This window comes from Hirundo rustica, chromosome 3 (assembly GCF_015227805.2).
Source record: "Hirundo rustica isolate bHirRus1 chromosome 3, bHirRus1.pri.v3, whole genome shotgun sequence".
Lineage (NCBI taxonomy): Eukaryota > Metazoa > Chordata > Aves > Passeriformes > Hirundinidae > Hirundo > Hirundo rustica.
In genome coordinates, this window is record NC_053452.1 from 38,416,617 (window position 1) to 38,439,039 (window position 22,423).

Consider the following 22,423-nt stretch of genomic DNA (forward strand, 5'->3'; position numbering starts at 1 on the left):
ACGAGAAACACTCTTTTAAAAGAGAAAAAAGGACTCACAAAGGGATGGATAATATCATGAGTAGCCATAAGTACCAATCTCGTAGTCAGATTTTTTTGTCTGTCTGCTGCTTTAGAGAGTCTGTTTACTGCTGTAGTCAAAAGACGAAAAACTGAGGCAGGTAGCAGATGTACCAACTAATAACCTGTCAAAGCTGACGGATAGAATGAAAAAACCTCAGCTCTCACATATAACTCTTGTCTGTTTTTTCCCCCCACATTTCAGGTCTTTGGAGGTCATGAGATACACTCTCTTTCCCTGGAGAGAGATGAAACTGTCTCATTAGCGTCTATCTTTCATGACATTAAGACGCTGCCTTTGAGATGCTAACTCACCTGTTCTTCTCCCAGAATCCTGAAGTGATGAAGTTCTTTAATCAAGGAATCTGGACAGCCAGCTGTTGGAAAGAAACAAAAATAGGCATTTTAGAGCTTTCTGTCAGTGCAGTTTCAGCATAAGACACATAGATGCAGAGATGATAGAATATACAGATTACCTTAGATAAAGAAGATTAGAAAGATTAACTGTGGCTCTGCAGGCACCAGAAAACTGAAAACCATCTATCAAATAATCCTTCCACATTTCTGAGCATGCTACCAAGAACACTTAGAAAGGTTATATTCCGAATATCTTAGCCCTTTCCCCAAAGGACTACAAACAAAAGCAAGATGAAAAGGGCAGCACTGTCTGCCAGATACCGCCAACCCTTAGTATAAGCCAAAAAGCCTGTTAAAAGAGGATCTCACATCAAAACGTTGGAGATGCCCAAAGCTGAATTCTGATTCACACAACAGGTTTGGACTCATTTCTAAGAATAATACATGCTTTTCCTGATTCCCTGAAGGATTTAATAGGCCCCACAGATCATTTTAATTTTGGCTGTCACAAATTTAACCCATTTCACATATGTGTGGCTGGTACCCACTGGTGTTAACACACAAACCAAGAACACAGGCACAGGAGAGATTTACCAGAATTTTGCAATGAAATTAACTTTCAATCACTCCAAACTTTCACATCTGTACCAACCAGTAAGAAAGAATATGTCTTGCTAGCTGCTGTGTGCTTTAGTGACCTGTTCAGACTGTGGTTACCTTCCTGGCAATGAAATCCAAGGCTGCTGTATGCTACATTTGTACATGACTTTTGTACACTACCAGACTAATTCCTTACAGGGAATGAAAGCGCAGACTGCAAAAGCTATCTGGGCTTTACTCTTTTTACCATAAAATGAAGCATCTCTTTGTGAACAGAGAAAATTTCTTAAAAGGAATTAAGAGCATAGTTCCCCCCAGAAAATGGGAAGAATAATGGTCTTTATCAACCTGGTTTTCTGCTGGTGCTACTACAAATAGTTACCTTTCACTCCTAATGACTGCCATTAAGAGAATACAAATGAATTTGGATATAACTATCAGGAAGTCTCCACCAGCACCATGGTTTCACTCAGTTCCAATAGGACATGGTCTACACTTTCTGTTGTCATAGCTGTCTTAGGGATGCAGAAGGAAAAGACTACAACTGAAAGCAACATAACTAAAAAGGCAGAAAATGAACAATAGACCCAATTACACTACTACAAATCACATAATTTTTCCACTTAGAGAACTGATTTAAATGTTACTCAAGTCAACCTTTTACTGGTAAATGTTTTATCTTCATTCCGAAGAGGAATTGGTGAAGAATGCACCATCTACGCAACTTTATCAGCAAACTCTCACAAAGGTAAGACAAACTTTGAAGTTGGCCTAGGCTTAAGCATATAGTAAGAATTGCCTATTAATGAATTGTCTCTATGTAAATATTAGTATTTCTTCCATTTAATGAAACCTATGATATTCTTACAGGCTTCTTTTCACCCATCTCTTCCTCACGCACAAGGGTATTCACATATTTGAATGTGTGTTTTAGTGCTAAGTGATTATTTCTTAATCAGATTTTATTCTCCCCGACTTCTAAAACCACAACCTGTATATCACTTCTAAATTTATTTTCTCATTTTCTCCATGCTGTTTATTCTTTCTCTTTCTCAATGCACTTAATTGTCCTTGCTACTCCTACCACACAATCACTGCTACCCAGCACTTTCTTGAATTCTCACTGGGATTTACATCTCCATCCAATTCTCTCTCACTAGCTTCTTGACCTGAGCCCTGAGCTGTAGTCCAGAACTGTTGCCTTCTCTGTATTTCAAATCAAAACTTATTGTATAAAACATGGTTCCTCTCTCTTAGCCTCACGTTCTTACATAATTAGCAATATATTTTCCTGCATGTGATTTTCCCTGAAAATATCTGCATTGATTGCATGCTGCCATAGGAATTTCTAAGTGTAGAAGATAATTATGATTTTATGCAATTCTGCTTGTTAATCTTTGACAGATGTTAGCTTTAGAACACCAAGTAAACTACATTCTGCTTTTTGGAGTTCTTACAGCTTCTACTTCAATCAAGTATTTCTTTCTTCCCTCTTTTCCTTTCCAATTTACTATTCACTAAGCTCCTTAAAATTGGAAGGTTTCCTTTTTCTTCCCTAGCAAGAACTTTTTCTCTCAATTCTCCTTGAAATCATATTTCCTGTGTACCCTTTTTTTTCCCCCCAGAAGTCCATCCTATTCTGCCCTCACACATAAATTATATAATCTCCCCTTTATGAACTCCTTACATGCATCTTCTCTTTCTTCCATACAGGCTGGGCATGAATGGATTAAGAGCAGCCCTGCCAAGAAGAACTTGGGGATGCTGGGGGTGAGAGACTGGACACGAGCTGGCAAGGAGCACTTGCAGCCCAGAAACCAAATGTGTCCTGAGCTGCATCTAAAGCAGAGTGGGCAGCAGGGCCAGGGAGGGGATTCTGCCTCTGCTCTGCTCTGGTGAGACCCCACCTGCAGTGCTGCATCCAGCTCTGGGGTCCCCAGAACATCAGAAGGATGTGGATGTGTTGGAGTGGGTCCAGAGCAAGGTCACCAAGATCAAGCACCTGCCCTATTCAGAAAGGTGAGAGAATTGGGATTTTTCAGCCTGGAAAACAGAAGGCTCAGGGGAGACATTATAGCAGGCTTCCAGAACTTGATGGGGCCCTATGGTGAAAGGACCAGGGATAATGGTTTTAAACTGCAGGAGGGTTGATTTAGACTAGGTGTAAGAAATAAATGTTTTTATGGTGAGGGTGGTGAAACACTGGAAGGGGTTGCCCCATTTAAGGTAAGCCTGGCCAGGGCTCTGAGAAACCTGACCTAGTTGAAGGTGTTGCTGCTTATTGCAGGGGGCTGGACTAAATGACCTTTAAATGCCAACTCAAACAGTTCTATGACTCTATGAAAAACATGCATATTTAAGTGTTACTAGTCATCCACTGCTACATCCTCTTCCAAATGCAATATTTTGAATAATCTGTTTTTCAGAGACTTGCCCAACGTTCTTTTCAATCATTTCATAGTTCAGATTTTCACTGGATCTTGCTTAGCTGATTACACAACAGATCCTGATGTTACTAGCAAAGAAAGAGAGAGCTTAAAAACTATGTCACTGTTGGCATGATTCTTTTCAGCAATGAGTTCAGAAATGTCAAATGCATACAATATTGAATTATATGATGCATCTTAACAGTCTGCTGTCTGTAAGAAGTCATCTCAGATTGTCACATTTTGGAAGCAATAATCTCAGGAAAAAAAAGTAATCTTCCTTTTCATTTTTTCTTCCTTTTTTTTTTTTTTTTTTTTTTTTTTTTTTTAATATTTCTGGGTATATTTTGGGTGTTTCCTATTTCTGTTTTCAAATTCTTCTTTTCTGTAAGTGAACCTTTGTAAAACATGCTCCAACACTGTAACCTATTTTTGCTAAATATCTGTGAGTTTTGAAAAAGTCTTGGATTATGTTGAATTCCTGCACTGTGACTAGAGACAAAGATTATGACAAATAACCATTCCATAAAAAAAACACAGACTGAAGAACCCCCTCTCTGCTCAAAACTATTCAGAACTATTTTTTATCTCACCCAAAAATTCCTCCATATATCCACCAACATATTAATGTATATGAAAACACACAGGGAAACTTGAAAATCATTAGTAGTTAAGCAACCAGTGGGTTCACTGGCAAACTGTACACACCAAACATTTATAGAAAAGTGTATTTTCTAAGTTTGTGATGCAAAACTAGCACATGCTAAATGACAGAAATAAACTGTGCTTTACAGATTTCTGCTATTTTGTATAGAATGCTTTGAGGATTAGCTTTTATGTCCTCTGTCCTACAGAACCCCTTATAATGAATAGTCTCAACAATTACGAAAACTCTTCACTTCCCTCTTCCCAATGATTATTGAGAAGTACAAGCCTTCAAGAAGTTTCCACAGACATAATCCAAGCTACAGGAATATTTAAAAAATAATCAATAATAATTATACATAAGAGTGTTGAAAGGAAACAGTGCAAAAGCATGGACAATCGGCCTTTATCAGAAGCCAAAACTCAGGATTGAAGACACCTGCAGACTGATAAAATGGCAGCTAAATTGCTGCCTCTCAGCTCGCATTCAAACCTATATGTTTAATACGTTCTCAGCTACAGTGACTGTTACGGGTTCTTGCTAACTATGAAGGCAGAGCAAGATATACAAAATATAAAAGCAGTGCAAATATTTAATACTTTTATACCACTTTTAACTCTGTCATAGTTCCATTCACCTTAGAGCAATCAGATACATAAAACTAATTTGATCTTTTCGGAATGAGCCTAAGTCTAAGCAGGAAAATAATGAAGGGATGATGCCCTGTTCAAAGGACCAGCAACTTTATAAAGAAGTCACAAGTAATTTCTTTGCCTCTGTTTAAAGTTTTATTACTTAAATTAAATTTAAACATTTTATTTGCTTCAACACATTCTATCATGCAACGGTTTACTTGTTTGAATAATTTTGTTGTAAATTGATTCCCATATTGCTTTATAATTTAACTCCAAATGCTGCACTTATGAATGAAAGGTCCATTTAAAGTTACAGAAATGTGTAACTGTAAACTTGCAATTTACATTGTGGTATTCTCTTCATAAACATATTTTTAAACTGTTCATATAAGTACATGAATCTCCAAGAGAAGAATAAAGAAAAAAGATTTAGGAAGGATTGTTTGATGTCTCCTAACCTCATAAATACCCTGATTTCAATTGGTGTGAACACACATTTTCAACTACATTTGTAATTAAACTGTAATTCTAACTACTACCAATTTAATGACGCAAATCTTCACATATTTTTTCTCAGATAGAATTAGCTTCTGTTTTTTGTGGTTTTTTTCCTTAAAATTATCCCTCTGTATGACTTATGTTCTTCAGAGAAGAAAGCAAATGAAAAATTAAACCAAGCCTTTAATGTTGCATAAAATGGCAAAATGGAAGCAACATATGACAACTGCTACAGATAGAGCCAACTGAGAAGTCACAGGAGCCCTGGTGGCACCAGCAGCCATGCCTGTCCCAGCCAGGACCCCACGTCAGCCCCCGCCTCTCCCACCCGTGCCGGGTGGATGTCCCGCTCCCCGCAGCCCTGCCCTCCCCAGCCATTGGCCTCGCCAAGCCGGGACCGTGTCCAGGCCCATCCCCAGGGAGATGCCCAGTGCCTGGAGTGGGGGCTGTCCCAGTGCTCCTGTCTACCAGCACCTGCATGGGGGTGCCCTGGCCGAATCACTCAGGGAATCAAAGAAAATCACAAAATGTCTTCACTGGCCACAGTTACGAGCCACTGAAGGGTTGTGTGCTACATCTTCTACCATATGTTTGCAGCATTATTTCATGTTTTGCATTTTAAATTTCATCTTTCCCCAAATGGTATTAGTTGTGTGAGATTAATTTCAATGCATTTAAGCATCAAAATGTTTGCTGTATGACTTTAATATATTCCTTGCATGCTTCCTTTATAGTTGATAGAAGGAATACATGCTTTCACAGGGTAATTCCCACCAACCGAGACAGGCACAAAAAAATATCCCCTTATTTCCATTAAGTGAGGGGGTTAAGGTGACTTGGCAAGATTTACCCAAGTAACTTTTAGACTTTTAAAGTTAGAATTTTTGAATTTCACTCAACAGTTGCAATTCCAATAACTTCTACACATGCTTAACATTGGAGCATGTAAATATCTCCCTCACATTTAGCTCCATGCAAGCTAAGCATTTACATTATGAGCACAGGGCAACATCCATTTCTCTCACTTAGACTTTATGTCTGCATCAACACTTGTTAATTCTGAAAAGTACATCACTTTTGTGGGCTCTGAACATAACCATGCAACAATATCCTTCAACAACAGTGTCCTTCAAAGGATACGTTTTCACAGTGCTAATTGCTAAACCAAGCTTGCCGCTGGAAAATGTTTTAAATACTTAAGAATAACCATTCATGCTTAGAAAATGAATGGATATGTTGGCTTATTTTTTTTTTCCTGACTTTAATATAGGTATAAAAAATATTTTGTAGTCAAAAACATAATACTAAAAAGCTGGCAGGACTTGCAATACAGCAACAGTTATATATACATACACACACACACACACATATATATATGTACAACTGCAGGCTGGCCAGCTATGCAAGAGCAGTAAGGAAAGGTGACTAGGGAACCCTGCAGCTCAGAGGTGCTTGTTATAGCAGGTGTGCATCCAGAGCACAGGCAACATCAGCTACAGTGGGACAGTGATTGGGACGCCTGGTGTGAGTACAAGTTACAACACTGTTGAGTGAGCAGCAATGGCAGGAGGAGCACAGTCCTGCACTGAGTATGGCAACAATGGGAGTGCAAACAGGGCAGTAAGAAAGCTGGAGTCAGAGTAGACTTTCACACAAAACTCAACATGTTTGAAGTCCCATAACTGGTGTGCATTAATTTGTTGCGTCACATTCCCAGTCTCCTCCAAATTGTTCAACTAAGCAGAATATTGTTGTAAACCCCGCCCTCCCCTCCCCCCCAAATTTCTGTTGTCTGCATCTCTTCCAGTGAAAAGCAATCCTGTGCTGGTGATAGTGCAGCCGTTTTTATGGGAACTGACAGCGATTTTAAAGCATGAAGTGACTTCTCTGTGCCTGTGTTTAATTAAATGTTTAGATGTTACAAGTGACCTTTTCTCATTTTTGATGTTATATGAATGTGAACAAAGACAAAACTAAGGACAGTGTCTGGAATGCATAAATATTTTACTGAAAAGAGAAAAAGATATTGTGAAGAATATCAAGCAGGTAATTTATAGAATATAAGCATATAAGGTTATATTTGGAATACTGGTTGTGCATTGTAAAAAGATCTTGAAGTATTTTCTCACAGATCCTAAAGAAGGGTATTACTATAGCCATTTTCACTATTTTTTTTACAATGCTCATGAGCAATACTTTGAGATTTTTTTAATTGCTGCCCACATAATTTCCTAATGTAGACAACCTTAGAACTTCATTAATTTGTATATGTACACTTATATTTACATACCTCTTCCTTTGTATAAAAAGATCTAATTAAAAAAAAAAAAACAAAAAAACCCATCATAAAACAGTCCTGTGACTAATCATCTCAAGTCCCATGCCTCACATCTGCAAGTCTGAAAATGCAGAGGATTCAGGGGCACAAAGCTTCATCTGGAGCATCAATTATTACTAACCACCATTAATCACAAAATCATATGTCAGACTCAAAACCCTCTCATGAAATCAGTCAGCTGTATACTTGAAAATTGGGGGACAACCCTTTAGCACCCAAATTTCTTGCATTGGCCACCTTACAATTGGTGTAAAGCACTACTTATCCAGAAAAACCAAATAAAGTAAACTAAAAAATTACATGGGATTCTTTACTTGTAAAGAATTTTAATAATCATCAGTTTGCAAATGATATTTTTTCTGTACAATAATCTAGATGAGTAGATATACAAATATATGCCCAAAACAAGACACATTATAGTGCTTCAATATTATAGATTTGTTTCGGGGAAAAAAAATTAAGAAATCTTATTTCAAAAGCAAGAAATATTGAATTCTGTCCTTTCAAAGTCAGCAGGCATGTATTTAGAGTGCGAAGCTCAGGTCTGCACTTGGGCACTGCTGAACCAAAGATGACAAGCAATGCTTGCATGTGGTTTCTCTACCAAGAGATCAATTTGGTGAAGATCTTTCCTTTAAGTCTTTAAAAATGTCTCTAAAACTACAAATGATGGAGCAGTTCTTCAGCTCAAGCAAGCTATCACAGCAACAATTAAGTCAATGGTGCTTACAGGTATCTGTACCAACAAAAAAATTGACTCTGCACAAAAAATGTAATATTTTGTTAAAAAGACTATGTGCCAGTAAAGTATATATTTAATTGCTACTTTTACAAAGGTCAATCTGGGATAAGAAACCTATTCTCTTAAAAAAAAAAAAAAATCAGAATTTAAATGCCATTTTCTCTTCATTAATTACCTCATCAAACAGTGTCATGTTAATTTGCTTTTTTTCTTGATGACTTCTGACAGCTGAAGTCAATAAAAAGACCTATACATTATTTTGCTATCAAAAAGGCTGCTGAAGCTATAAGTCAAGAAAGTTTCATGAAAGCTTGATTGTCAGGACACAATACTTGTCCTGTTCTAACCAGACACTAGAGATTTTAGATGTTAGCTGCCCAGCTGAATATGTTACATCTTTGTGTGCTCTTAAATTCAAAACCCTCCAGAGACACAGAGAAGTTTTTTTACTCTCATGGAGTACTTGTGAAAGAATTCTGCAAATGGTCTGCATCAGATTTGGGAAAGGATCACATAAAATGATTGTAGCAAATTCTGCTGGTCTGGCTTTCTCTTGTTGCACACAACTCAGGCTTTCACTTAGCTGTTACTCACTGCTTTTTTTAATGATGCTTTAAAACCAAATGACTAGAAGTAATGAACCACATTAGCCATTTTCTGCTAAGGTTTTCTCTTAATCTTTGCCACAAAAAATATCAGCAGAAACACTGACCTGCCATTTCAGTTTAGAACCTACTTCCTTGCTTCCCTTTCACACAGTTAAAACAACATTTAAACCACACTTGAACAAGTAATGTTTAGTCGCATCAGCATTCAAACCCTGAATTGCATTGAGTTCTGCAATGCCAGCAAGCCACTGCTTGTTATTTTTGGCAGTTTTTTGTATATTCTGCACTGCTACGGGACAAACTGTTGAAAGAGTCTTTCAAAGTGGGGAAATTTGCTAAGAAATAATATTCAGTATTTCCCAAGAGACTGAGACTTCAGGGCAACCATGCAACAGTGCAAACATATTTGATGAATAGTCTGTACCATCTGCTTGCTCAATATTCCAGTTTAAATTATAGGTGTAAATTCACCCACACAATTCTCAGTGAAGTCAGTGAATACCAAACTCATGCAACCCAACAAATTCCATGCTGTCTGTCTGTAATGAGAAATTGAGCTATGACCTTTACTGCTCAAATGCAGAAGCTCCAGAAGCAAACATAAAAACTCATTTTTTTTCCCATGCAAGTGGGAAGATTTGATTATTGCCAAATTGTAATTTTTTTTAATGCTTCTTAATTAACAAAAGTAATTTCTACAGTTTCTTTACATCAAAAAGGACAAATCTGGGGCTCCTACCATAACCAGGTGATTTTTTTTTTTTTTTTTTTTTTTTTTTTTTTTTTTTTTAGCTGAGGTACAAGAATGCTATTTTAAACTTCTTTTGGAGGACTCACACCTTCTACCATATAAACCGTGGAAGTGAAAATGTCATTGCAGGGATCTAGCCTGAAAGGAGCTCTTCACTCTCAGTTTCCTAGGTTTTAGCACTATCAGCTCAATTCATGAAAGGTTTTCTCATCTTTTATTCAAAAAGTAGTTGAAATCTCTGAAGAAAACTCTGTTCTCTCAAATTCCCACCTTCATGCTGGCATTGGCCTTTGATGATGATCAGTACCTTTGAGAAGGGAAGTGAGAGGTCAGGAGCTTTCAGCATGTGGTGGAGACTTTATGAGAGAGGAGATTGTCTTCTCAGGGAAAATTCAACTATCCCTGAATAAAAGTCAACACAAGGCAAAAATAACTATAGAAGAATTTCATTTGCCAGTTACTGAAGGGCAAATCCTTAAAAGATTCCAATTTCTGAATACAGAACTAAGCAAGTATAATATAGAAATGCTAAAAAGTTTCTAAGTTGAAATTAAACTGAAGTTCACACGGACATTTTCCAGCTGATGGCTCAATGACAGAAATATATTTGTCACGGTAAACAATATTGTAAAGCCCAAACACTGAGAATCAGATTTGGAAAGTAAATATTTATCCTTTTTCATTTTAAAAGTTGAGCTAAGGAGAATGTTCTCCCATAATTTTGAAGGTATAGACAAAACCTCAGTTTCATATTGCAATAAATTTCCATCTCATTTGTATTTACCAAATGAGGTTACTACACTGACTATGTAATATAGAATAAGCCACTGCACCACCAGGAAAGGTGTGGCCAGGTGCCAGAGAACAAACTCAGCTTTCCATCTTTTTAATTCCAAAACTACTGCTTAAGGATATAAAAATATAATTTTTAAAGGTTATTTTCTGTCCACAGTACAGGAAAATTAATATGCCAAGCTAAAAAAAAGAAATCTGTAGAAAAACCAAGACCCACACATGCAGGTCTCACTCTCTTACTCACACATGCGTAAGCATGCACAAAATTACTATTGGAGAAAGGACAATGGGAAACAATAAAACAATATCCAGTGACCCAGAAACAGCAATGCTTTTCTTTTGAGTTTTGCATTTTATTTTATTTTTTTTTTCCCCACCCTGGGATATGACATCATTCTGTATAAACAGTATATAAAAAATGCTACTCCTTTAAATCTATGAAGCATTTGTAAAACTTTAACTCGAGCCTTTTACTGAGAGCTTAGACAAATATTTAAATTGCTACATAAATGACTCAGACTACAAGGCAAGCCCAAGCTACTCTAAAAATAAATGTTCATGGACAATAAGCCTATCCAACCAAAAGAGAATTTTAAAAAGCCACAGAATATATAATGTCTCAGAATAGTACAGACATATCTGTTTGAATGGCTATGATTTTCTCTTTTTCATGCAGATTTTAAGACAAAATAATTTCCAGAATTCTAAAGAATGAAGCAATTGTCTAAAAGTGACCTGCACTCCGGTAAAGGAGTTAAAATCTTAATTGATGCCTAATTGTAATATTTTTCTTCCTCCTTTGCAGCAGCAATACATGTGTGCATATCTTGCTATTCTCTGTGAGGGAACATGGAAAAGTTCCACTTATGAAATGAGGACAGTTTTGCATTTCACCATAATCAGATCAAATTAGGGCAGGTGGCAACTCTGCAGGCAACATAATTATGAAAAATGCGCGTATTCAATACAAACTGTCCTTCCAGTCTTGAGGTCTAATAGGACATCATAGTGCAATCTTTTCACATTTTACTGCAGTTCAGAATACAGAAATCTACTGGGGGGGGGTCTACAAACTGTTCTCATTCTTTGTCTGTGCAAATCCAGGTGAATAATACATATGTTCTTCAATATTTGCTCTAACATAAGAAGCAGAGTGTTCCTGGGAGTGCAAAAGCTGGTGTGGGATGAAAACCAAAGTTAAATACAGAATAAAAAGTAATTAAATCACTAGGCAGGTCTAATTCTAATAACGTTGTGTGAGACAGGCTAATCCTACATTACAAACAGTGATTCGTGTTTCTACTGTAAAGAACACGACAGGCAGGCATAAATACAAGAGATGGTACTGTCTGTTCATCTAACAGAAAAAAATTGAAACAATCTGTGAGATTCCCCAAAGAGAAAGTGTTAAGGATTTTTCTGATTTTATATTGATATAGTGGCCCTATACTTGAACAGATTGCTCATGATGAATAGCTGGCAAAACACATTTGGAATAAGCTGAAAATTTAATGCAAAATTCTAGTCCGCATTAGAGGGATGATACAGCCAGGTTCATTTAGAATATTACTCCTCTCAAGACACCCCAAGCACTACAATAACAAATGTTATATCAAAGAGGCACTCGGCAACAAATGCAATATGAGTCTCTGTGAGGCGGTTTTTCAGTATGTCAGAATTATAATATCACTTCAAGGAAACAAATTAAGCAGCACAAACTTGGCTGTTGGGATCACTTTATTAGCAATACAGTGTTTTCTCATAAAGAATGTTTTTCTTAGGATCTGTCAATGAGATGTCTATCCATTTTATTGGTGCACAACTTTGTATTTGCCTACGAAATAAGGGAAACACTTTTTCTGCCACTTTAAAAAAAAATATATGGAGAAAAACAACAACAAAAAATCCTGATTCTTTTTACTCTACAGCTGAAGTCCATCCCAGTGTGGGTTTTCTTAATCAGCAGGGATAAACACTTTAATCACAAGGGATAAAACTAGTACTCTAATACAAGTGAAGAAATAGCAAATTATTTCTACCTGGTGGAGGAATATCTGTTTTTAAAACCCTATAGGTCTCTGCAAAATATTGAAAAAAAAATCTGCTCTGGTTAGTCATCATGCTGATATAAGAATTGATTACATTTTTCCCCTTGTGCATAAAAGAGATAAGAGCCCTTGCCAGGTGGACAGGCCACAGGCCCTTTCAATGAGTCAGAGGGGGCTGTGCTTGCACTGTAGTGATAAAATTCCAAGGCTGTCACAATTTACCTAAAGCTCAGTGGCTGCAGTGGACCGAGAACACAGTGGGAAATGGATATGCTCTACTATGTGCAGGGCAGGAGAGAACCCCCACAGCTCAGCACTATGCCATCAGACTCATTGCTGCGTTGAAGTGAATTAGTGCAAGCAATTTCATGAGATTACGCCAGCAATTTGGTACAGAACAGCTGCCACATCACACTACAGGATTCTCCCTCTGGTTTTTACTTACATGACCACAAATAACTTTCAAGTTAATCCAGAGCAACAGAATCTATCCTTGATATTTACCACCTTACACAGAGATATGCTGTGCCTTATCATTAACTAGTCTTTAAACCTTTTTTAAGCTAAAAATAATTTCATTATCTCAAGTCCAACATATCTTCATTAAATCAGACACTCTATACAATGCTATTTCTTCTGATATTTGAATTCCCTTCCCTATCTAGACCACGCCCATTATTTCCCTCATCAATGCTTTTTTTCCCCTGTATTCTTTCAACAGTGTAGGGTTTCTAAACTATGAGCCTGAAGACAGAACAGACAGATATGTGTAGGACCAAATCTCCAACCTTAGTTACTGCATATATGAAACCCCACAGTGTACACAGTCCAACTGCAGAGGGTTGTGGGGGTGTGCATTTTTTTTTTCCCCCCTCAGTTTGGTAATAGGTATTGCTGCATCAATCATTTTCAATCACCAAAAAAAAAAAATTTTTTTTTTTTTTAAATCTATACTAGTGGGATTCTAAATTGACAGAGTTTGTCACTATGAATGGGGATGCAGAGACTAGAAATGGAGACTGGAATGTCTCTGAACTTGATGCTAACATTTAATTAGGTTGATAAGCCAAGTAAGTAAGAACTGGTGTCCCCTCAGGAACCCCCTCCGCCTCCCATATGTACAGCTCCTATTCGCCTAGCAACAGGAAAAAAGAACTCAGACACTAGTGTCCTCTGTTTCTTCTTTTCTTTTGCAAAATGGAAAGTCAAATTATTGAAACTAATGATAAGGTTCAGCTTTTTTTTTTTTTTTTTTTTTTTTTTTTTTCCCTCATGCCATTAAAATGCTCACTTGACTTTGCTTCATTTCAGGAGATCACTGAGCTACAGTTGTAAAAAATAACAACACTAGATCTCATCACTTGTACATTTACCTTTTGACACCACATTAACTATTTTTTTTTCTGTGAAGTAACTCTAAGCAGTCATTTATATATTAAGTACTGAACTCTGTATCCCTTCTGCCTTTCAATATTACACTGCTTGCTATGTATTTTCCACTTGTGTCTGCTATGTCATGGATCAGAAATTCATTCCTTGTTCTTCTGTCTGGCTCCAGAATACCATCATGCATGACATTTCAGAGACACTTTTTTCCTGATTGAGAATTATTGGATATACAGCTATAAAAGCATACATAAAAGCTAAAAGCCCTTAGAAACACTTGGAGGGGAAACAAAACATCCCTTAAGCATCAAATTGGTTGGAAATTCTTCATACTGCTCTTCTATACCAATTCCTGCAGGATTTGCTTTCAATTGTAGCTTAGCTCCTGTCTGCTTCAGGAAAAAGATTGTCAATTATGATAAATGATTCTGTGTGGCAGGATTTAGACTCAAATTACAGAAAACCATATCTAATGAGATTATCTGATTCTTTCTTAAGGATCAATAATTTATTTATAGACAGGGGTCTCAAAGGTTAATTTTTAGTGCTTTACTCCCCAAGCTATCCAGCACTACAATGACTTGGAAGCGACATACAATCAGAACTGGTTAATCCACATTGGCTTGTTTAAAAAAAAATGTCAGATTAACAAATCAATGATACTTACACACTACAAAATTGGTTTCCACCTAAAAGCTGACTGGATTTACACAGTTTACATGCAGCACAAATCCTGTTTTCATGTAATTTAGCAAGGATTCCAGGCAAAGTGATTCTCCCCTCTCTTGTCAGTTTCCAAGACACAAACTGGCCTGTAGAAATCCTATTGCAGTTTGATGGATGTCTATTGAGGGAAACGGGAAGGGGGGAAAAAAGAGAAACGTAGGATTTTTGATGGCTGTCTCTGATCATTTTCCTATCTCTGCTTCCACAGATACCTGTGACTTTCCATTTAGAGAGTTTCCCCCTGCTTTACTGCTTTTATCAAGTAGTATGCCATGCCTAACTTGTGACACATTGATGACACATTCATTCAACAGCCCATTGCGGGGGTTGCATGAATGTAATAGTGATGACTGCTATATTCATGGTTTTTTTCACACATTTTGAGATTTTAATTCTGCTCACACCTCTTGCAGTCATTGTAAGAGAGTCAAACACATGGCTACCATCAAGCAGTCTCTGGTCCTGAATGCAAAGTAAACTTTGCTGCAAAAAATTCTTTGCACATGTTGTTTCTCTCTCTGTCTTTTTCCCTTTCTAGCTATGTATTTATAGTTCTCTTTGAAGGTTGTGGAGCATTATCTAGTTTTATTTTTATTTTTTGTTACCTTTGGATTTTGATGGAAAGCGGGTTTTGGGTGCACAACACACTTCTTTAGGACTATATCCACCTTCACTGGGACAATAAAAAATTAAAGCAGTAAACAGCTGAAAGCTACAATGATATTTTTTGTGCAATGGTCACTGAATTAGAGCAGTTGTGATATAAAACTGATTCAGATGACAGGTGCTTAATCAACTGAAACTCCAGCAACTCTAGTGATAGTTTCCTAACTTCTTTCGATACCTGGAAAATATCATCAGAAGACAAATGTAAATATTTGCAATAAAAAAATATATCACAGTGTCAGTTTGCATTTTTTTTTCAGTCTTGTATCTACAGATCCTGCTGAACTGAAGGTTAATGCTAACATTCAAAGACAGACTGTGCATAATCTAAGAGGACATGTGACATTTTTACGTTTCAGGCTAATGCTTTGTGTCTTTGTTCTTCAGGACAGTCTCATGTAGGAAAGTAAGCTAATGTCATTGACTATCTCAATAAGAAATAGATATATAAATAAATAGAGACAAAGCAAAACACAACGGAAGTGGCTGAAATAAGTGGCATGTACACAGTACAGTAAACAATTCTGCTGAGCAGCCTACTAATTTGTCCCAATCTACCACAACCAATTACTCCTGCCTCAGAGACTCCTTATCTCAGATTTTCCAAGCCAGCTACCCACTATTTCTTGATAAAAGACATAGCAGTATTTCAGAAAATTGCAGATTAGATAAAGAAGAAACCTAGTGTTAAAAGTAATTGCCTGCACTTTTCCCTCAGCTATCCAATCCTCCATCCAAATAGTTGAAAAGCTACCTTCCAAGTTAGGTCTCAGTAATCCATCTGTATTGGCTACAAAATAATAGGCTTGACAATATTGTAGAGCTGCTGTTCCTGGCATTACTGTCTGCTAGAAAAAGATGGGAAAATAACCTTTGAAAGGTCAGCAAGAGCAAAAAAGGACTGTGTTAGATTGGACCCCCACAATATTAGGTGGACATAACACACACACTCATGACAGTGTTGGAACACTAAGCTCCACAATGCACAAAAGGTAGAAATTATTCAACCCTGCTTCTTTCTCCTTCCTCTTCCTTCTCATCCCTCTGCTGGGAAAGAAAAGTTATCTTTAATTTGGGAGAAGCTGGAGCTGGCTGTAAGTACTATAGATAAACAAATGTACTGAATCTAACATAAAAATCCATCTCTCAGTACCCTGTCTCTGGCACTAGTCAGTAACAGATGCCATGAGAAAATTATAACAAGAAAAGGGTTAAATAGGCCTGTATTTCACCCTTATCTGCACAGTGCCATTTAGGCACATTCTGTGATAGAGGATGCAATCAGATCCCCTTTCTCCCTTCTTGGGAATTCTCCATTGATGTATCTAGTCACTTTGAGAACCCTGAATACTTTCGTTCTCTACAATATCCTTAAGCATCGAGTTTCATAATTTTAATTTGCAGCATGTGAGCTTCCTCATTTGGCTTTATACATAGTACCTTATAGTATGGCTATCTCCAGTTCTCACATAATAAGAATGGGTAAATTCCCCCTACTTTTTTCCATTCCCTTTATGGTTTTAGAAAACTTCTTCACATCTTTATCCAGATGACTCTTGTCAGAACACAGAAATAAGCATTTCATCACAGACAAACTATTCCTTACCTCCACCCATCCTTGCTGCCTTGTATATTTAAATGATAGCTAGCACTTCCTTTTTCAGAGACAATAGCCAAAACTGCTCTTGGAATGTGCAGAGCAGGCTGCACTCTTGATTTTCCACAGAGAAATAACATTTTGTCTTTCCTAAAGTTCCTAAGATCTGAATTGCCCTTTTGATTTTCAGATGTTATTTTCAGTGAACCACCCAAACAAGAGGCCAAATAAATGAGGTAGCAGATGAGAGACCAGTGCCACTCTGTCAGCTTTTGCCCTTGGACACTCCAAATGATGCCACCTCTGCTTCCTAAGGTGGCTTACTGGAAAGCCTGTTTAAAAACACCAGCAGTGTGATGCTGACAGTCCGCTCAGTAAATGGAATTGATTTGTTCCTCCATCCTTGGACCTGGTCAGTGCAGCAGCACCCTTGCAGCCAGCTTGGGAAATGGCCATGTACTCCATCAGCCTAACTCACCCTTCATGGCTTCACTTCAGTTTGCCCCAGCACTGGGACTTCCCTGAAGATCACAGAGCTGCGGTTAACCCTGCCCGGCATGCCCCATTGGCACGGCACAGCACAGCACAGCTGGCCTTCCTACTGCCCCAGAACTGCTGTGCTGCAACATGTCCTGCCAGCAAGTAGTCTCTAGACGAGACTGCAGAATGTCTTACCTAGTCTCTGAGGAGTCAAGAACATGGGAGCTAAGCTGTGGTGTGAGGTATGGGGGCAGGAAACAAAATGGACATAAGTCTGATAATCCAAAACTAACACATGAAAATGAACAACTAACTGCTTTTATCTGAAAGTTGAAACCAAGGGACGAAAGAGCGGGATAGCAAACAAATCGTTTGAACAAAGAAAATTACCATCAGCCTCCTTCTTTTCATCTTTTAAAGTACAAAGATTTCTCTAAGAGCACTATATTTACCCTGTATTAAGTAGCCTTGTTATTTTCCTTATAAAGATCAGGCAATAACAAGAAAATTACAAGGATCATTTAATTTTCTGACAGATGAATAGCACAGGATTGGAAATTCAACACTAGTCATTAACTGATGTTGATTGGAATTTCTCCACTGTCCCCAAAACATGTTATTAAGCTATGTAAGAAAAGAGTAGGGTAACCCTTATAACTTATGTAGTTAAATAACTTATGTAGTTAAACAACTCTTAACTACGCAACATTTGCAAAGGCACTGTATTCTGTATGCTGTGTAGCTTATACATACATATATATATAAAAGCTATATATATATATGTTAGCTTCTTTTCTTTCCATCAACGCAAAGAGAAACAGAGACAGAAAGCACTTTTGCATATGTGCCTTATCGACTTGAATTTCAAAACTATGAAGAATGATTTCTCTGCATACCAGATATGAAACCCTGGAGCTTCATAGAGAGACAGAGTTCCTCCAAGCCAACCTGTGCACGAACCATGCTGAAGCACTTGCTCTTCAGTGGAGCCTGTATTGGACTCATGCAAAAAATTCCTGAGGATAGGATGAGACAAAAAAATTGTGTGGTGTCCTCAGTTTGCTTCTCTGTGCTAGGAGAAATAAGGAATTCCAACCTAGACAGCATTTGACCCATAATAATTGGAAAATAAAATCTCCATTTGTAGCTTGGTCTTTCATCTGCAGATCCCTCTGCAGGTTTGGTTTGTGTTTTTTTTTTTTTTTTTTTTTTTTTTTTTTTATCTGTTGTCTTCTGAGAACAAGCTCTTTTTCAATTATAAATCCTGGTTATGTAAAGTATGCTGCATTTAGTCATGCAAAGGTGATACATTAATTTTTATTTATATTACAGCTGATCTGAAAGCCTCCCTTGTATTAGCCATCCCCCACCCCCCTCGCCGTGCTAAATAGTGGGTGAACACATCACATTAAACAGAAGATACAGTCCTTTGTACATCTACAAGAGGATGCCATGTGTGACAGAATGTGTGATACAGAATGCATGGCAAACTTCCCAAGGAAGAGGCCCAAGGCAGAACAAGAAAGCTGCCCATTCTTTTGTGCTGTGGATATAATGACCAATGCAAAACTGGGGTTTTAACTTTGTCTCTCAGCATCCTAAACTGTGAGTTTGGCCTCACATGGTGATCTTACATTAAATAATAATAATATTTTTTTTTTAAAAAAAAATATATATAACCCTGCCAAAGATAATTCTCCAACTACTCTTTACAAATGAAAAAGCATAAATCCCATGTCTTGAACTTGAGGAATAAATATACCAACAATCTTTAGCTGACTCAAAGCTGTGTTTGCCAATAAGTCAATGCTACCCTGCGATTATCTTGGGAACCTCAACGGAAGGCAATGACAATTAAAAGTTAAAACATCTGGCTCTGAATCCTTACTTTATGACTTTGTTGAGAAAGAACAGCCACAGCTGCATGACAAAACATCAGTTCCATATTTTCTGACTTTTCTCTTGAAGTCTTCACAGTATTTAAATATGGCTCACTCAACATTAATGTATACATTATATAAGATTAAAAAATACAAGACATGCCTCCCACAAAGTCTCTTATGGAATATATTACTGTACATGTTACTCAAGAGACTGAAGTCTTATCCTCAAGATAAGTACCCATAAGAACAAAACAGTTTAAATTAGCAATTTCCGTGTGCTAGGTACAGCCTGTTTCTTTTTCCTTTTCTTTAATCAACCTAGCTTATTTATCTGGCTTACTGGAAAAGGCGTTATTAGAGTCCACCCATTACCAGCCCTGAAGGTTGCACAAAAAGCCAGAGGATGCCATTTAAGTACCAGCTCTCCCATAATTATTTTGCTTTAACAATACAATTATTTTTAAAGCAAACTTTAGGACCTGGAGCTCCATTTTAGACTTTTTTTAAATAAATTTCTTCACTGTTAGCATGCAATCTTCAGTTTATTTGGTTTTTAATATTCTCCTGAGATCATTATGATAAATCTGAGTTCAGTGCTCAGAAATGAGCTCTCTCTCAATTTTGAAGGAAGTAGGATTTTGCTGGACAGGAGGGCAGATCATAACCCCAGCAGCTAAAATATTAATTTGTGAACAGAGAAGACCAAATGGGGATAGTTTCAGTAGGAAATTTGATGGTAGTTGCATAGGATAAGGAGACAGGGATTGAAGCTTATAGAAAAAAATAGAGAGCACTGAAGACACACACTAGCAGCAGAGCTATTTTTCATGTCAGGTTTTCTTTAACCTGCAAACTCTCAGGGCCAGACCTATTAGCACACTGATCGTGATGCCTTGGCCCAGGCACTGGACTACATTTGCGGGACTGTGGCCTACACTTTCCTGAGAAACAAGGCCAGAACGAGGATGGGTTGCGCTGAGGCAGCTGCAGGGTCCAGCACCCCACTGACACAAGGAAGGACGCACAACAAGGGGGTTGTGCTGAGACACAGCTGTAATCAGAGAGACCTCACTGAGAGTAACATTCATACAGCATGTGGGGAGGCGTCCAAAGACAGAAGAGATGAGATCATGTCTCCCAGGCATAAATGGTCCCTCTGCCAGGAAAAACATGGTCACTTTGCTGGTAGAGTGTTATACTCCCTAGTAGGAACAGATTTGTGGAAAGAACTAGTAACGGACAGAAATTTAACCAAGAATTGGTGACAAGCGTGAAAGTGACAAAAGCAGCCAGCCCCTTGCCCCATATTCTAGACACATGTGTTACTTCTCAGAAGCACGAGACCACTGAAAAATTGCTAGAGCACATACATGAGCTCTGTCCTTGCCCATGTTGGTCTGCAAGGACATGCGCTGTCCAATATGTATAACGCTCTTGGGAATATCAAAAGGGTTGGAGGGTCTGTGAATGCACATGAAGAGATGGCAGTTCTGGGGCTATTCCCATAAATCCTTTTGGAGAAGTGTCAAGGATCAGATAAAGATAGATATGATTCAGAGGTAAGTATAGGTGGTTTTGACAGGAACATTAGTTCTCTCAAGTATGGAGTGGTGCTCCATGATCACCACTTCCCAAACATTATCTCAGGAAAACGAAAGAAGTGGATGAAGCAAACTCACAACTTGCTACAGTGTCCTTTGAGAACTCAGGGAGAACAGGTTAGCCTAAGTAAAGCCAGAGGAAAAACATCTTAAAGTCCTTGACTTATGAGAAATAATAACAAACTTAAATGGCTGGACTGACAGTATACTTGATGTTGACAAGATCCTTGCCCCTAAGAAGAATTTTGGCTGACCTATCACTCAAGATCCTCTGTGAAATCCAGCTGACAGAGATAGCTGCAGGGTCTGCGTTCAGTGTTTTTCATTTCTCCATATTTCACATGCAATTTTTTGAACAGTGACATCTATTACCATTTGTGCATCACACAATGTACAATTCCTCTCAAGAGGACTGGGAGTGAAGAGAGTTATTAAGAGGTACAGTCCTCACCCCTTCCTCCCCTAGTGTCTACAGCCATATAGAGGCAAATTTATCTTATGACGTGATTCAGAACAGCCTATGGAGTATTTTCATTTTTGCCACCTGCAGTGTTTTAAATATGTTTTGGAATTAAAAGACGGCTCAGTGCGCCTTAAACAGACACCCCTTTTCTACTCATCACTCCCTAGAGTCTCTGACAGCAGCCCAACAGCCCTGTGCCATCAGCCAGGGAGGGAAATCTTAGCTGGCTACATGATGTCACCTCAATTTCTCACTTTGATGAGGGCCTGGGTGTGCTCCATGACATCATGTCAACATTTAAAAAGATAAAAACTCTGCTGTTGTAGAAAAATGGAAATGGAGATCACCAAATACAAATGTGAGCTGCATAGTATTTCTGAATCTCTTATCTATACAAAACATTCAGGTTTACCTATCACTGAGGAAACCTCCTCTTCAGCCTCTGCAGAAAAGGATGTGCAAACATTTCTTTGTCTAAATTCCCTTTCATGTGTATCATATATGATTTTTTAATGAAATCACATTTGTATCACCTAAGGTAATGCACTAATAAATATTTAAAAGGAAACATTTTTGGAAGGGCATATCACTGACCTAAAGTCAATCGGTAATGATAAACTTATAATGGATTTAAAATAAATGTGTGGAATGAAAACACAGCAAAAAGAAAATTGAGTATTTGTCCCCAAAGAAGAAATTAAAAAAACCCCTATCAATATACAGCAAGGTGAGTACCCCAAGACTTCAACTAAGTAAATGCTAGCCCTTACATCCAGGAGTCTAATTCTAATCAATAACCCCCAGCATTTATGTGTAAAGAATTCCAGGGGGCTGCAGTTGTTTCACAAGAGCTCTGGACAGAAATAAATCAGGACTTTGCCTTATGTGAACTGGGATTTGATGTGACCTTCATGCTGCAGACCTGTCAAGCTGTAGCAATGATGAATGCAATCAGACAGCTATTAGACACTGTTCTAATTTAGACATAGCAAAACCCATTGAGTAATGTCAAATGAAACAAAAAGCAAGACTGGAGTGTGAAAGGGCTTTAGTTCCCTTTAGGTAAAATTCAAAGGACTTTGTAACATCAAGGCCTTGCTGAGCTGGGCATGAAGGCC

The 22,423-nt window shown here is 37.8% G+C and overlaps 1 protein-coding gene across 1 annotated transcript in view; it reads right to left on the reverse strand.

The window, feature by feature from the left end:
- The window catches only part of PRKN (parkin RBR E3 ubiquitin protein ligase), a 680,335-nt gene that overhangs the window by 121,604 nt on the left and 536,308 nt on the right, over positions 1 to 22,423 (reverse strand). The window contains exon 8 of the mRNA XM_040060258.2: positions 375 to 436. Within this exon, the coding sequence (XP_039916192.2) occupies positions 375 to 436 (62 nt within the window). The remainder of the gene's footprint in view (positions 1 to 374; positions 437 to 22,423) is intronic.